The sequence below is a fragment of the Lepeophtheirus salmonis genome, chromosome 1, assembly GCF_016086655.4.
Source record: "Lepeophtheirus salmonis chromosome 1, UVic_Lsal_1.4, whole genome shotgun sequence".
NCBI classification, from domain to species: domain Eukaryota; kingdom Metazoa; phylum Arthropoda; class Copepoda; order Siphonostomatoida; family Caligidae; genus Lepeophtheirus; species Lepeophtheirus salmonis.
Genome location: NC_052131.2, coordinates 15,148,449 through 15,166,714, shown reverse-complemented (window position 1 = coordinate 15,166,714; position 18,266 = coordinate 15,148,449). Strand labels below are relative to the sequence as shown.

General features: G+C 32.3%; 1 protein-coding gene and 1 long non-coding RNA gene across 2 annotated transcripts; one reads left to right on the top strand and one right to left on the bottom strand.

Annotated features, from left to right (window-relative positions):
* The first annotated feature begins 1,235 nt into the window (after window positions 1–1,235).
* On the top strand, window positions 1,236–4,067 carry LOC121117649 (proliferation-associated protein 2G4). Its single transcript, XM_040712099.2, has 6 exons — window positions 1,236–2,005; window positions 2,072–2,200; window positions 2,552–2,820; window positions 2,893–3,114; window positions 3,346–3,699; window positions 3,758–4,067. Exons 1-6 carry the CDS (start codon window positions 1,906–1,908, stop codon window positions 3,875–3,877), a joined length of 1,194 nt encoding a protein of 397 aa, XP_040568033.1. The 5' UTR covers window positions 1,236–1,905; the 3' UTR covers window positions 3,878–4,067.
* An 11,262-nt stretch (window positions 4,068–15,329) lies between these two features.
* On the bottom strand, window positions 15,330–16,481 carry LOC139905346 (uncharacterized). The gene is made up of 2 exons (XR_011780010.1): window positions 16,306–16,481; window positions 15,330–16,249 (listed from the first exon to the last, which is right to left on the bottom strand). It is a non-coding gene; the product is annotated as an uncharacterized lncRNA (long non-coding RNA).
* Window positions 16,482–18,266: the final 1,785 nt, after the last annotated feature.

Below are 18,266 nucleotides of genomic sequence, written 5' to 3'. Positions count from 1 at the left end.
ATTTGATTCTAAATCTTATTAATTTCAAAATATTAATCCCCCACATAAAACCAACACTTATTAGTTATATGTCCTCTTTTTGGAAATCAAAATATGATTTCCTTAGCTACTATTAAATTGAATAAAAATTACACATTATATAATTTCTATTTGATCTCGTTTTTCGATTGAAAATTGAGTTCAAAGTGACATTAAAATCATTCTTTTTTATTGTGTATCTCGTATTAATAACGGCATTGTTAATATGAGATACGGAATCAAAGCCATTAATTGATTAATTAATAGTTTTAATTTATAAAAAGTGTACGTGCGACAAAAAATATATGACAAAGAATAGAGGGATCCTAATTTTGTCTAAAATGACTTTCAATTATAATGGGCAATTAGACTTATAAGAACTATAAGATAATGAGAATATATAATAAATAACTTGGATCTTGTAAAGTTAATTAGAAATTAACTATAAATTTTGTACTATTCTTGAAACCGAAATATTTTTAGTAGGTGTTTTCCTACCAAAATACAAAAATCCATATGTAAATGTGCAGGCTGTAGACACTGATATAAAAAGACCCCATTTGAATTATTTTTACCTTGAAGAAATTGTTTATTAGCTATTAATAAATAAAAGTATTTAGTATCCGATTTATGTAAATAGAACATTATTCTTTCTGTAATTTGAGTGTTTACAAACTGATTGGCATAACTGTTAAATGCTAATCATATATCTAAACAAGAAGTTCTTGACTTAATGTATTAAGTTTATTACTACAAAGCTGTAACAAAAATAATTCAATCATTGTCTGCTTTTAGGTCTACAAGAAATATAGGAACTGATTGTATTTCGTCAAACTAAATTTTATCAAGTTAAAATATTTGCTATGGAGTAATTATCTCCATGTCCATAAGAAAAAAAAGTTGCACGTGTTTATTTCACATTTAACACGTGGTGATTTTTCCAATTGCAGGTAAAAATAGCATATTACGAGTAATTATGGAATTAATTATTATATTTAATTATATTAATAAATCAAGTTGACGAGGCTTCCTCATAAATATAATTTATGATATTATACGAATCTGTCCTAAAGTTTGAACGTATAGCCATATTCAAGTTAATGAGCGTATAAACTATAAAAGATGCAATGATATACATTTAAATAAGATAATTTAACTATACATGTATAAAAATAGTAATTGAACTATAAGTGACTTTAACAAATAGCTATCCTTAATTGGAATAGTTATAACTAATAGGTCATCGATTAATCAGTTTCGTACGACGAATAATAGTTAAAAGTTATACTTATTTGTAACTCTTTACCCAATATGTTTGCTAATAAATTATTTATGACTCAAATGTTATTTTATACTATTACATTATGCTATTAATCAATTTTCAATTTGCAAGTCAATGACAAAAGTTGTATTTGGAACAAAATAAAATTATTTTCTTATTAATAACAAAGCTAGATTGCTTACACCTGAAAAAGATTTAACATCGATGTTTATACAAAACAGCCCAAATAACGTCACTCATCCCTCACCTTGGACCTGAAAGAAAAATGAATTTCAACGTTTTGAAAAAAGAAACAAGGAATACCGAGTATCATTATTTTTACACTGAAAAGTTTCAATACCAATTAAATCATCATGTTTTACAATATATTCAGTGAAACAATTATCTTTGATTTATCTGTGTAATTTTATGTAGCATAATTTTAGTAAGATTCCATTGTGAAAAAAGCCTATAAAATGAGAGTATTCTGTAGCCCCATTAGGAAACGGAAATAAGGAGTGCGCGCTTTTTTGTCCTTCTATATTCTGAGTGTATAAAGCTAATATCTGAGAAACGCATTTTTGGTATCCTCAAGAGTTGTTAAGTAAGGAAGAATATCATCTACAATGGGAGATCACCATCGCCAAGACAACGAAGATGAACTCCCTTCCATCTCTGACGATCTTGTTGTTACGAAATACAAGATGGCCTCGGATATCGTTAACAGTAAATAAATATTTAATGGCGACTCTCGTCCGTTCTTGTTTCTTACGTCCTTATACCTCTTTGCAGGAGTCCTCAAGGAAACTGTGGCCAAGTGTATCGTAGGTGCATCCGTAAAGGAGCTCTGCAAGTGGGCTGATGGAAAACTTGAGGAAGAGACTGGAAAGGCCTTTAAAAAGGACAGAAAGTTACTAAAAGGTAATGTAAGACTAGTTGCGAGGAGGAGAGAAGAGAGTCCCAGGTGGAAGTCAACGGATCGCTCTTTCCATGAGCTGTTCTGTGTTACTCACGTGGGAGAGAAAGACGCGTCTCTAGGGGCTCTGAGTTCGTTGTATCACCCGTTTATTTCGTTCTGAAGTATACATTCCGCTACAACGGACCAGTGCAATTCAAACTCTGGAGGCGGACTTGGTCGAGTCTGAGAGTTGAAGTTGACTTCATAGTTAACTTCTTAGTAGCAAGATCAACATTTCATCATTTCAGAATTCTATATGAACCAATTGCTTTTCTTGCATTTCAAGATAAATAACCATTTCTTTGTTCCTTTAGGAATTGCGTTCCCTTGTTGTATATCCCGTAACAATTGCATTTGCCACTTATCTCCACTCGCTTCGGATCCGGATGTGTTATTGGAGGATGGAGATATGGTTAAGATTGACATGGGAGCTCACATTGATGGCTTCATCGCTGTCGTGGCTCATACTCTGGTTGTACAAGCTGACCCCAATAAAAAAATTGATGGACGTAAAGCCGACGCATTATTGGCTGCTCACTATGCCTCAGTCGCTGCTCTTCGACTTGTTCGACCCGGAAAGAACGTAAGGATGGGGTTCTTTACCTAATATGCTTGTATATTGAATTGTATCTTAACGTCATTGTACATTTCACAGACTTACACCATCACGGACTGCGTTCAGAAGATTGCAGAGAGTTATTCATGCAAACCTGTTGAGGACATGTTGTCACATCAGTTAGAACAAAATACAATCAACGGTGAAAAAACAATCATCCAAAATCCATCTGAAGCTCAGAGAAAAGAACACGAAAAGTACGAATTCGGGTTGCATGAAGTGTATGCTATTGATGTGCTCGTATCTACGGGTGAAGGACAAGTAAGTTATTGTGACCTTGCAGATAAGTATTGTTTCATATGATGAATTTCAAATTTATTGCCGAGGTCAGACTGACTTAAACTCGTTTTGAGATTATTTCAGAGGTGGCCAATTTAAACCATGAGGCAATTATTGTCATAGTTACTCTGAAAAAATAATTATTTCATTTAATTTAAATATTTGCCAAAAAAAACAACTATGCATATTAATCAGTCATTTCCTATTTTCTAGGGTCGCGCAAGAGATGCTAAAGTAACGGTTTTTAAAAAGACGGATGAAACTTATATGCTCAAGATGAAGCATTCTAGAGAGTTTTTCACCGCAATTAGCAAAAAACATGGTTCCATGCCATTTACTTTGAGGTCGATGGAAAACGAAACTAAGGCTAAAATGGGTGTAGTAGAGTGCATCTCGCATAACCTCATTGAGCCTTTCCAAGTATTATATGAGAAGGATAATGAGAACGTAGCTCAATTTAAGTTTACTGTACTGCTTATGCCCAATGGTCCTGACAAAATTACTGGATTACCATTTGACCCTGAAACCTGCATTTCCGACAAGAAAATAGACGACCCTGAAATTCAGGTACTTCGAAATCCTGATTAAGTCATTTCAAATAACTTAACCTTTCTTTTTATTTTAGAAACTTCTCGCTTCATCAATCAAGAACAAGCCCGCCAAGAAAAAGAAGAAGAAGCCAACCACTGACAAAACTAACGCCGGTGAAACTGCCAGTGAAGCGCCTCAGCTTGTCGCTTCTTAATTAACACTTTGCATTCTACTGTTAAAAACTTAGAACTTTAATTTCCTTGAGCTATGCATTTTTATGCAAGCATGTTATCAATTTCAAGTTACACGAGGGAGATCCATATAAGTTTTGATATGTTTTTGATCGATAATATGTTCTATATATTCCATAAGTATCTTAATAAATTACTTTATTAAGGATATAATTATTTAAGCCAATTATAATGTTAATTAAATTTCACTTATTCTACATTGGGATTAATACAAATGGTACTTAAGTCAATAGATGGTATTCGTTTCTGGATCTAATTTGAATAAGTGGAGCCAAGTTGACGAACGTTTCGAGGAACAGTCATGATCATTAAAATGTATCATTCGTTTTTGAATATGAAAGGAAGGCGACTGACCTTGCGTCCCTTCTTTTTAAATAAATGCTGGTGTTAACTTGCTCACTACCTGTCTCAACATAGCAATAGTTAGTGGCATGTCAATAAAATGATATGTATTAATTTATAATTCGTGTAGTTCCTTTGCTACATATAACTAAGTCATTTGATTAGGGTTTCATATAATCTGGCATGTGAATTTTCTTTAATTATTTGTGGAAGGAGAAGTTAAAATAATTGAAAACATACTTACTGGTACTACTATTTTAGATAATATGGACGTTAATAAGAATATTTTTGTTCTGGAAAACTGTTGCTTCAGCCGATAAAAAGGTGGCTTTCGTAGGATCCCTCAAGGATGATAATTTTCCTACATATTTTCTACCATCATAGAAATTTCTCAATACCCCTTCACCCATCCGTAGTTAATTTTATTAAGATTTGTGAACAATGCAAACTTAAGTCTACGTGATTTAGGAGTTTTGAGCTATTAATTTGCCTATAATTCATCAAAAAAGTCCTAAATATTTGAGAAATGACCACCCAAAATATGAAAATGGAGCAATATTTTAAGAAAAATACAGTTTTATAAGTATGATGACTTCCGTTAATTTTACTCAAATAAGCTAATTTTTTTATTCTTCATAAAATCGATTTATGTTGCATAGGTTGAACAGAACCCTTCAAGCTTATTAGTATGTCTTTCTGTTACCTTTCAGACACAAGTTCAGAAATGTGTGGCTTCAACCTGGCAAGTACCGCTCTCATTTCGTTTTCGCAACGCATTTTCTTTATTTTTATGTCCACCATTTTCGAAAAGGATTTCTCAAAAAGAAAATCTCTTTACCAACGTTATGAGTATATCCAGGCCTTTTCTTACAATAAGAGGGTATGGTAGGGTTTCCTGACACCATAACGTTGACTGTGTTGTTGAGAAGAGTTGCCGTTGAAGTGGCTCTGCTGAAGCTCAATGATTTCATCGATATATCTATCGTTGCGTTTGTTGTTACAACACTAAACGTGAAAGGATGTCTCACCCATGCTGGATATGACCCTGTAGTGAGGAAATATCCCTCGGGAGACTTTGTAAGTGCATGGCAATTACTTGTTTCAGCTCCACAGAAGTACCTCGAATTCCGAGTTACACTCCTTACACAGCTCTTTGAAGATAAGTTGCTTCATAGCGCTATTTACATCTAGTTCACACATTCAACAACAGCTTATAATACTTGCGCTACTTTTAGAGGCAAGGCTTTTGTTGCCAACGAATGCCTGCGTAGGACACATTGCGTAATAATGATGTGTGGTACATCGGATTTCACCAGCGCTTCAAAACTAGAGTGTCGTCCAAGCATGGCTGGAGCTCCGTCTGAACGAACTGCAGAAACCATATTCCATGAAAGATTGTCCCTTGGAAGAATTCATCCACGAGTTTCTTGATATCGACTTCCCTGGTGGTTGTTATAAGATGCTTACAAAATAAAAAATCTTCTTGTATCACGTTATCTTTCATATAGAGCACAAATACACAAGCTGGCTTAGATTAGAAATGTCAGTGGTCTCATTGAGTTGGAGGCTGAATTTTACAGAGCTTGAAATAAGATCTGCAACTACTTGAGCCAAGATGTTATTGCTCATATCGTTTATTCTCTTGCTGATAGTGTCATTTGAAAGAGGAATTTGAGATAACTTATCTTCAGCAGCTTTAGGAAGTGTTCCTTCAGTTTTGCAGGTGCTAGACTAGAATTGCTCAACTTGGCAGTGGCGAATCATACTTTGAGGACGCTGACTCCAATCACGTTCCACGTGAATCTCTATTTTGTGTATTCATCAAACTACTTTTTTTTGCTGGACCTTGTAAAAAGGGATTGAAAGATTATCCAGTAAGATCGAAGTGAAGATTTTTCTAGATAGCTATTTATACAAATTTGAACATGTAATATCTCCGTAAAAATTTAATTAATTTGAACTTTTGCTTGTGAGAAGGACACTCATAATGATCGAGATAATACCTTATTATTATATATTTTAGATATGAAGTGCTTTTAATATTAATATTCGTTGCTATATTCATAGGAAAAAGCTAAAAAATGGCACGGTTGACATTTTTAACGTAGTGTGACGACATTGTTTCCTTTTTTTTTATCCATATATTTTATTTTTATTTAATACGATACATAAGAAAAATAACAAGGGGATATATTATGTACAAATTTCGAGACTCGAAAATACATTTTTAATTCAAAAAATAACATTTACACTAATATATCCAAATTGAGTGCAATTCAAAAAATGAAGACTATAAAGTATGATGACAAGTGACAAGCTTTTCCTAAAATTCTTGATTATTCTGTAAAAAACTCTTCCTTTGTTGGATCCCATAGATGGAATAAACTTTATCATTTCTGATGCTGTCGACCATGTATCCGTTCCTATGTTTGGAATTTTCAGCAATAATGCCACATATCTGGCAGATGCACCCAAAATTATAACCCTCACTTCTTCCACTACAATCGGTTCATATGACGTCAGCCTGCTTGCAATAAGAGCTTTTGAGTTTAGCAGAGCAAAGTCAATTGCTATGGTTTCGGATGAAGCTCCTTTTTTCCTTTGTGAAAGTCCAAACAACACAATCACTTACTGAAACTTTTCATCTCCACCCATTAAACCTTATACATTTAATTTTACAAATTGCTTTAGAAGGGTTGGAGACGGGGAATCTACGTACACATGGACTGTTTCATTAAATATCTTACCACAGTCCTTAGAAGGCCTCGAGAAAAAAATACAATTAGCGGAAATCTGTAATTGGACTGTGAATTTTTTCCGTCATTTATTCCTCTCAACGATGACTTAATTCTGCTCTTCCAGTTTTCAGGGAGACTCAATCGTCCCCTATGTAGATCACATAGTATATACATCTCACCATCAAAATTAGGGAATGCCATTTTCAAATGCCATGTGCATGGTATAATATAGAGACCTGAAGTCCATGAATCGATGAGTATAATAGGAGTTTAACTCAAATTCAACTCCAGACCAGACCTCTTCCTAAATTTTCCAAATAAATTTAAAAGTACTTCCAGTCTCTTTATTAATTGAGCTTCCGAACCTGCTTCCACTTTCATAGTAACATCATCCACATATAAATCAGTTAGATGCTTATCTCTCTCAAAAACATACTCCAAACCTGCCATACTTTTTTGATATATCTACTACAAGCTCCTCCAAAGAAATGGAACAGAAGGAAATCCCTCCATACAGCTTTTATTCAATTTAACAGGTTTACTCTCCCCTACAACTATATAAATTGTTGACGTGCTATTAAATGGATTAAAAACCCGCATTGGAAGCAAGACCCTAATCATTTCAAGAATTTAGAGATTACAAATCGAATCAAAAGCTTTAAAAAAATCAAGAGCAAAAATCGCAAAAATTTATCTCTTTTCCTTACAGAGTCAATAGCAGCCTGCATATTGCGAGAAACCTAAGATATTTCCCTGTGTTTTAAAAAACCGTAATATGAAATTCCAATATTTTTATTCAAAATTGGTTCCATTTGACAAACTAGTACTCGGAAGAGAATTCTATAGGATTCGTTGAGAACTGTAATAGGCCTCCTGTGATGAAAATCTGTTCCATCCCCCTTTTTTTTTTGGAATGAGAGCAATGTGCGTTTTTGGCATTTTCCCGAATCTCTCCATGGAGTAACCAATTTTTTTGTAGATAAGATTAACTTCATCCGGAAAAAGTGTAAAAAATTTACCCAAAATACCATCAGGACCTGATGCTTTACTATCCTTCATATGAAATTTGATGTAATGAACGATATTTTCCCTTGTAAATATAATATTCTCGGGATTACTTGAGATTGATTTTCTTTTAGGAAAGCATTTTCTTTCTGTGCCTAACATTTCTTGGAATTTAGTATGAAAATAATTCACAATATCACTCGTATTCGTGAGAACTTTATCCATGTATTTTATTTTCATTATTCTAAGAAATTATCCTTTACTGACAGCTGCTTTAGTTCACAATGGACATTACTCTCCAAACTACGTCTTCCCTCCATTTCTGCCTCAGCAACCCGAAAATAATTGACGTAGTCTACCATAATTGTTCGAGAGAAAATTGATCCCTCCTCAAGAATCATCTCAAATTAATTTGGAATCCCTATCTCTTTCTTTTTATTTGTTTCAAGAAATTGGCTTTAAAAAACGACTTTTATAATTCTCCTCAGCATCTGTTTTGCTTGATTTGGCATTTTAAAACTGTTATTTTTCCGTTTTTCGTGAAGTTCCATAATAATTATCTTATCATCGGAATGATGTTCTGAGTTGTATGAAGCTGTTTTCAACAAACGAATGAATTGAGGAGAGATCAAAGCCATATCAATTCTTGACATCTGACTTCCCCTTCTCCAAAAAAGATATCTAACGGGCTCAACACACGGATGATTATATTCGGGTGTTGGGGAGGAATTTTAAAAAGATCAACGTTTAGATCAGCAATAAAAATAAAAGGAAAAATATTTCTCATTTGATTATTAATAATACCCTGAAAGAAAGAAGATGATTTCTCACTGGGACCATAAACATTTAAAAGATAAAATTTTAATCCATTGGCGTCTATTCGAATTTTGTGCCAATCACTTTTGTTAAAATATTCTTTGATACAAGAAACATCCTCAAGTCTCCTCATAGTCAGAGTTAAGACTCCTCTATTCGAACCAATACCAGTAAGAAAACGGATTTGTCAATTTGGTGCAAAACTATTTTTCATTTGTTGCAAGATTCAATGGGGGATAATTCTAAAGCTAATTTTGCGTCAAAGTTATCCTTCCTTTAATTAGCTGTTGTCGGAATCAGGCTCCCTCACATATCCAATCATGTAATCATAATTTTGATTTCATTACAAACATATTTTACCTCCAACAAGAGAGCCTACTGAAGGAGGGTATTGGGATGTAGATTTTCCCTTGAAAAATATCATCCCAAAGCTATTGTGTAATCTAAGTAGAACCCAAACTTTCTATATTTATTTTATACCAGTTTAGAAAAATAAGCCATTTTCATACAAAAAAGGGCTAGATGAGCAATTTTCCAAAAAAGGTCGAAGTGAGCCATTTTTGAGAGCTTGAACGATTGCTGACAAATCCTAATTCTAATTATATCACATCTTCTATTTGAAAAAAAAAAAAATAATAGAAGAGTAGGGAAACATGGATATTAACACGTTTTAATCCTACCTTTTTAGGTCTCAATTTTGAATGGTATTCGATTTATTTCAATCACAAGTAGAAGCCAATGAAGAACAATATGACTCCATTACGTTTTCTCAAAATAGCATTGTGGCAATAACTTGGGAAATTTGTGGACAACTTCTGAGTTATTTAGGGCTCTACTTGTATGGAAACATGGATGGAAACACTTCATAGATCATTTGGTTAGGGTTAAGAATTCGAATGATGGGAAGTGGGTTAGGCCTAATATTAACGATGTTCGTGATGAATAAATATGACCATTTATCAAGATTCTTGGATATTGGGATTATATAAGAATAAAGCTTGTATAGATTTTGTGTTGTAAAAAGGATATTGTTCATATTTCTTATATAATTCTGTATTTATGTTTTTCATGCGTATATCCAATCTGCTTATTATCTATAATTACAATTTCTAATCTTATTGTGTAATTCCTATTCTAATTAGTAAAATACTGGAAACTTCTCCATAAAAAATATGTCTCAAAAATGGTGGTTTCTACCAAATGTCTGTTCTACAATTGGAGTTATGCATTCTAAAATGTGTCTTAAAGCATTATACATATAAAAATACAACAGAAAAAGTTTTAGATAGTGTATTTACATATTATAGAAGCTAAGATATAGATAACACTGTATCACAGGTAATATGTATAGGGCCACAGTTGCATAAAATGTGCTTGCTCACCATGGTTATGAGGCTAATACCATTTTTTTCCTCATAATATTTCTAGATAGGCTATTTGGAAGCTAAAAAACCCAGCATAAATACAGATAAATCTTGATCTAAGGTACTGATACAGATAAGATGGTGTCGTTAAAGCCGATAGTCCGTTACAGTGAGGTGGTGCGTTCCAGTAGCATTTTACCCAACAATGCAGATAATTTATCCCTGCTTATTATCTTCCAAACTGCTTTTCTTCGTTCCGAAATTCTTGCATATTCTTCGCCAGCGACCTCCAAAACAAAACGGGTTCGTCAGCGTTATAAATCAATATATTAAATGCGAATGTCTGTGTGTCCGTCCGAGAATAACATCTAAACCAATTGATAGATTTTCTGAAATTTTTACTAAAGGTTTTTAAGCCTCAAGAAATGGTTCTGGTAATATTTTCTTTTGGCTGTTAACGCCATGGGGGCTTTAAAATAGCATTCTTCTAAAAACGAATTTTTTGACTAACATACGACTATTTTATTTAAAACAAAAAATAAAGAGTGGATAATTTAAGAATTATTCTCTCTGCATGTTGGTATGTATCTTTGCAAACTTTTTTAAAGAGGAGATTGATTATAACTTATAATCATCTTATAATTTATAAGATTTAGAGAAGAAAAAAAAAGAAGAGAGAAAAAGACAACGGATTTTTGACAATAATTTGAAAGATGAGCAGACGAAAATTCAACTTGAATATTTTTCTTCTTTAAACCTTATAATTTCGTTTCAAAAAAGGAAAAAAAGTCCGAACAAACAGAGACATAAAATATAAGGGGACGAAATTAAATCTTTATCTACAGCTGACTGATATATAGTTGTTATTCTCACATGATTCATGATTTAAATTGGTTATTTAAAAAAAAAGAAATAGTTGTTAATATTTTGTTTTATAAAATAATTCAATAAAAAATATAATTTAAAAAAATAAATATAAAGTTAAAAAAGAACCGAATTTACTTGTTAAATATTGAATACTTAAGTTAATTTGCCCACTATAAACTTAAATTAGGAAATAAGACATTAAAATAATTAACCACAATTAAATGTGGCCAATAATCAAGACATATGTTCCACAATTTTATTCATGCTTGCACATTTACTGGCTTGAACATTGTTTCTCATTCCTCTTTTCTCTCTTCCGAGAAAGTTTTGCGTGCATCTTAACTCGAACTAGGGAATATTTTCGAATAATTTTTGTCTTAAAATTATGACAATCGAGTAGGTATATATTTGTTGCTTCTTTATCAATTAGATCTTGCAAGATTTTCGTTATATTTCTTAAATAATTAATCTTTGAGCTTTAATAAGGTTGCAAAATATTTTCTCGGCTGTAATAAATATATTTTCGAAGACTTTCTTGATACAGCGTCATAAATATTGGCCGGTATAATCTTTTAGTATCAAGGAGTTTTGAATATAGGCCAATATCAATAGTGTCCAAAATAACAAAACTAAGACATACGAACAAACAAACTGATATGTCTTAATTTGTTAAAAAAATTTGGCAGCAATATAATATAAAATAACAGTTAGTTGTTCAGACAACACAGTATATTGTTGTACCCGTTGAGTTAGTTCTTGAAGAAAAAATGAAATACATTATTGAAGCATTTTTGCAGATAAATATTTATTTGTTGCTACTAAATTGATACAATTAGTGCATGGTACGTATGTTAAAACTTTAATCTCAGGGGCTTCTTGGATAAAAATGTATGATAAAAATGGGGGTTGAACTTTGTGATCAAAATAATCTTCCTTATTTGATGCCCCATGAGCTTTAGCATACGAATGTTCTAAAATAAGAATTCTTTGCTTCCTTTGAAGTTCTCCTGCATCTCTGTTCCGGTTAAATGGAAGCTTTTGTTTGTTTTTTATCTTAGAATGCTCAAATAAATTAGGAATTACATCATGTACCAAACGCCCTGATCCTTTTCGAGACTTCCACAGAAACATTGGTTCTTCAAAGTGAACCTAAATCAAATCATTTAACCCTATATGCATCAGTGTATTTTCAGAAATACGCCAACAAAATTGTTCATTTAAATCATATTTATAGTCTAATTTTTATTTATCTTTGTAAACTTACTCAAAAGATATTATACTACAATTAAGAATATAATTTGGTGAAATAATATAGCTTGACGTACGTCATTGAACAAAAACTCAAAAGACTATTCATATTTCTAAATTCAACTCTATCAAAAAAATGAAAAAACAACAACAACAACAACATAGGAATATGAATAATTAGAATATGAAGACCAGTGACATCTTTTAAAACAACCCATTATTTTGATTTTCAAATCTCTCACATAATGAAAAATAGTTGATTATATTACTTGGTAAAGTCTTGAGTCTTTGGCAGGAGTCCAATTTGGACTTTTAATTGCATTGATCCACAACTTCTTTCGATTGATGTCTTTTGGAAAATTTAACATTTTTATGGGCGATAAGCCTAGATACTTTTTACACGAATTTAATCTATTATTTGGAACTGTATACAAGTCATTAATTAATTCCAATTATGAACATTTCAATTTTACAGAAAATATAACCAAAATTCTTGTCTCTTGCAATATTCTACTCCATATTTGTTAATTTTGTTAATTATATGGAAATTTACACTGGAAAGTTAATTCCCTCTCGCTTCTCCATCACCAAGTCAATGGAGTCTGAAAGTAAAGTAGTGTTGACCAATATATTAAAAAAACTTGGGGAAAGGATATATTTCTTGCATTGCACGAAACTACTGATACTCGACAGCGGTCCATGACTGCAGTGTTAGTTGGTCCTTTATATGGTTAATTTTTGGGTCGTCCTTATCTCATTAATTTGGAAGGTATCCAATAATTACACGTGTTGCTGTAAAAAGTATCAGCAACGTTCTTGTATCTTATTTCAGAGCCGAAAGACTGAAGGTTTTCATTACCTACGGAGCTTTATATTGTATTAAAGCAACCGGAAACCTTAAACAACATTTTCCAATTATGTTGCTGTCTTGCTCATAGGCTGAACAGAATAGCAACACTCTGACCTGATTTCTTTTAAAATACAAACACTATATCTCTGAAGTGAATATTTCAAGACCTTATGCCCGCCCTCACGCTCGATCCTGTGGAGCATTGATGTAAAAAAATGTCATAACTATTTTTTAAATTCAAGTGATCTAAAACAATTGATTACTACGCTAAGGACTTCAATTCAGTCAAAGAGTATATGAATGTTATTTATGGAAACAATGATGCAATCTATAAAACAAAAGATGTTTTGAAGAATGATCTACTTTGTTATGAAATAATGATTATTCAACACAATTTAAATGCAATCCAGGTAACCAATAAATCCTTGGAAGATAAATTATTACTACTCCCAAGTGTAACTATCGTAGAAAATCTATGCCAAGATATTACGCTGGAACCTTTCAAAACTAATGTCTGTAGATGATAGGGATACATCAAATTTAGAAAATTGGCACCATAAACCATCAATCACCATATAGAGTTTCTAACATCTTCTATCGTTAAATTTCATTCCGAGAGGGGGTCCAACGTCACGTCGTACATAAATGTACCATAAAAATCCTATCTGACGAAGACTAACGTCAAGAATATGATAATCAAATGGAACTATGAGGATAGTTGTATGATTTTATAATCTATAAATATAATAATATTTAAAAATTGTTACTTTAATTTTATTTAATACATAATTATTACATTTTAATGTATCATTTTACAACGATTCCATTATGAAATTTAACTACTTAAAAATATAAGAAATTTATTAGATAAAAACTAAGTAAATAATTATAGCAATACTTGTATGATTTATGATAACATTTACCTAGCTTCATAAACCAATGTTCTTTTTCGTTATTATAATATCCTTGAGATGACCCTCCGTCAAGTGGGACCTTTTTGGTATATCTATGTCTGATATTACACTGAAAACTCTCTCACATTCACAATTAACAATAGGAGTGTTTTTGTATCTAAAAAAATCGCTAACATGATTGGTGGTTTCAGGTGGCAATTTTCTCAATTCGATTTATCTTTTGTTTTTCTCTATCACCTCCAGACATTTAGTTTTGAAAGGTTCAAGTGTAATATCTTGGCATAGATTTTCAACGATAGTTACACTTGTGAGTAGCGGCAATCTCTTTTCCAATGCTTTAATGGCTACTGGTATGGGATTCAAATTGTTTTGAATTAACAATATTTCTTCAAAACTTCTTTTACTTTTTTTATTGCATCATTATTTTCATCCGTACTATTAATATACTGTTTGACTGAATTCAAGTGCTTGGCATAGTATTTCACTGCTGTAAGCCAAGATCTCTAACACGCGAGAATAGGTGTTGGTGGGAGGGGTTACATGACCTTTTGAACCTATGTTATTGTATAAATTTATCAGTTCTTCTACACCATTGGGCATTTGTAGCGAACGTGCTTGAGCCTTCGCTTACAGATTTCTATTATTATTCATTTGTAAATCGTGCAATTTTTTTTAGCTGGTGCGCTTTTTTGTAATTAGTAAATGAAGAATGAGTTTTCCATTCCTCAGCCGTTTTCATTATTATTTAAGTCCAGATTAGTAAATTTATTTATGTACTATATTCAATTATATTAAAAACCTACTTGAAAATTTGTGTATGCTGATAAAAGACGGAGAGTAACCTTGAGGATTTGTTGTTGAGTTATAATTCTAAGTCCTTGTTGGACTCAGAGTAGAATTGAGATTGTACATCGGAGTAATTATTGCCAAAGTCTTTGTTTATGCCCTTCTCTCCCTCCTTGCTTGTTACAGTTGATTGTAACTGATCTAATGAAATGTCATGACAGCTAAGCTGCTCCCCTACAGAACATTCTTCAAGTTATCAGGATTGCCATGTTGATTTTCTGTTTCTTTTTTTATTTACCATGTCCATTTTACACATGATTATCATAGCTATTAATTATTATATGCATACAGGCAGCTCACATTCTTTACTACTCACAAGCATAGCAGGTTTGTACTTTAGAGTGCAATAAGATGTAGTTTTTATTTACGTCGGTTGATAAAATGTGATTCATCTATACGTTCGCAAGCCCAGAAAAACATAGTAGAACGCTGCTGTTGCATTATTTCTCAATCAGTTTTATTAAAACTTTAACAAAAATCAACATCATAACATAAATTAGACATTCAATCAATAAAATTGCTGTTAGCTTGGATTATATGTTCACATCGTCCCTGGAAACTTCCCACTGCCTTCTTGACCATCCCACTGGATGAAGTCCGAATGCCTTCCTTATCCAGCTCCCATGGATCTTCTGGTACTGTGGGAACCTTCATTGGAAAGTTGTTTTATATTGCCCTAGATAAAATAGTCTAAAATGTTAAATTCTGGTGAGTTAGGAGCCCAATAACTCGGTAGAACGTAAATCACATTCTCAGAATCCATCAAATCCAGCGTTCTTTTGCTGGTGTAATGGGGTGCACCGTCTTTCTTCTAGATCCAAGGTTAGTCTTCCATCATCCTGGGAATTCAGAGAAAGACTTTGGTGTGTAGAACACTGATTTAGATCTCAGAGTTCATCTGCAACCCCTGCTTGAAGATGAAGGGCAGCATTACGTGACCCTCACTACTAACAATGCCAATAATCATTAATTGCTGTGGTTACTTGTTCTTGAGACATTATAAGTACTTTTTGCCAACCATATAATGTTCTTCGACTTATGCTTTTGGGCTTTACAGAAATTTGTCTCACCTAAGCTTTCACATGAGGCTTCTGTTTTAGCTTGATCAAAGCCTTAATTCGGCTGTCTCTTTTCGATGCTGTCAGCAATAATATTAATAATTTTGGCTGTTTCTATGTAGCAAGGATTTCAGGAAGTCATCGTCTGTGTGTCATTATTACTCGACATGTTTTCTGAATTTTTGGATTAATGAAGTTGTACAGCTGACCACTTTAGCCAAAAACATGGTGTGTATTTCACCATTTAAATTGCACAAAATATAGTAAAATGCACAACGTTTTTGTTCCTGATGAAAATAAGATGGGGGTATGTTGTCGTAAGGAAGCATAATGAGCAACTTACGCGGAATAGGGACATTTGTACCATAACTACTCTCCATTAGTGTGTGTTTATTCTAAAGCCAGTTACTAGGGGGTTGGGTCGAGGCTATTTAAATTGCAAACGTTTAAAAGAACTACACTTTATATCTTACTCTGACGTGAGCAAAAACAATGACGAACAATTTAAAACAATGAAAAAAAAAAGAAAATTAAAAAAATTAACAAAATAATTACTGAATTCTTTTTAGGCACATAATAATTTGCTTGAATTTTACAGATTGTCAAGGAAACATAGTCAGAGGATTTATTCCAAGGAATATAGAATACAAGATAATATTTGATTAACTTTGAACTCAGTTGCGATAAAATAAAGAGACTAAAGGATTTTAAACCAGAGGTCCTCCAGTGTATGACTCGAATTCCACTGTGGACATCATCTACCAAAATTATGAAATAAAATATCTTTTATGGTTACTACAACAGTTGAAATGATGTAGCAACTAACTATGTCCTTTCAGCTGTTCAACATCACCTCTTTCAGTAGACAAGATTGCTGAAGTTTAAAGTACGAGCGGGGGAACACTGATTAGGAAATTATTTCCTAAGAGAGACCCAGCACTATATAAGTCTTCAAAATCTTAATTCTTTCATTGAGTTACTGATCCAACATTTCATTTCTGAGTAGGACTCCTATCAATTTTACCACATAACAAAATTGGGCCATGTCTGTTTATAGTTATTTTTACTTAATAATACTTCATACTCATAAGGGTCACAAATATTTCCAAAGGCTAGTTAATAATTCAATGAGGCTGTAAGGAGGAACAAAAACTGATATTGATAGACTCAAATTAAAAATGGTTTAATCTAAGGTTAAGCTTTTTGCTTTGTTAACGAAAATATTTTTTTTTATTTTCATTTCATAATCAGTGATTATGATTAAACTTGTCGTTGTCGGTTTTATTGGGGTATAGTACTTATTTCTACCCAAGACTCTGCAATTTAAAGCAAAAAAAAAAAAAAAAAAAAAAAAAAAAAAAATAGGGGATTTCCTCTTAAAAAATTCAAAATATTTTTTTTAATCGAACTTAAATTTGAAAAAAAAGAACCAAAAGGGTTCCACACGATCATCTTTACCATCCATCTTGGATTTATATATATCTATGGACGTAAAAATGACCCTGGATGTGGATGAGGAAGAATTGTAATAATACAAAAAGGGTTAACATTTTGATATTCTAGACCATTCTAGTATTAATTTATTAAGGCAGGCTCAGAACTAGGGCCAAGGGCCAAATATTTTATACTATTCCATTCATATCCCTACATTACTTAAATTAATATGTTATTAGCTCACACACTTTAATATTAATATTACTCAAGTTGGCATGAGTTAAAAAATACTTTGCAATCATTTAAAGGCATACATTTAAAACTTTAATATGTCAAAGTATATAGGTAAATATTGGTTTTTGTTGTTGCATAATTAGTAAAGATCTACATGCATACATTTACTTAAGTACTTATGCATATGTTTGTATGAATGCATTATAATTTATTAATAAGTAAGAATATTTTTTACGAATATTTGAGCTCTGAAGCGAGAATAAAATATTTTTTCCTGTATTCTCAAGTCCTCTTCTTCTTGAAGTTTATTATTTATTTCAGGATATATGATAAAAATATTTGCAACTACAATAGAGGTCTGGCACTCGAGTCCGTACTTGATTAATTTTTTCATGGACTTAGATTTGAAATCATCTGGATTCGGAATCATTAAGACTTTGTACAGAGTCGTTTTAAAATACCTTTCATTGATAATTATTTGAACACAGACTCTTATAAATGAAGTCTTAAAAAATATGACTTGTTGTTATGTATATAAAAATAAACCAAAAATTATCGTAGTGGCCCTAAAAATTTGTCGAATTGTTTGGAGAAGAACAGCTTCATGACGTTTAATTAGATTATCTGCAAGTAGCT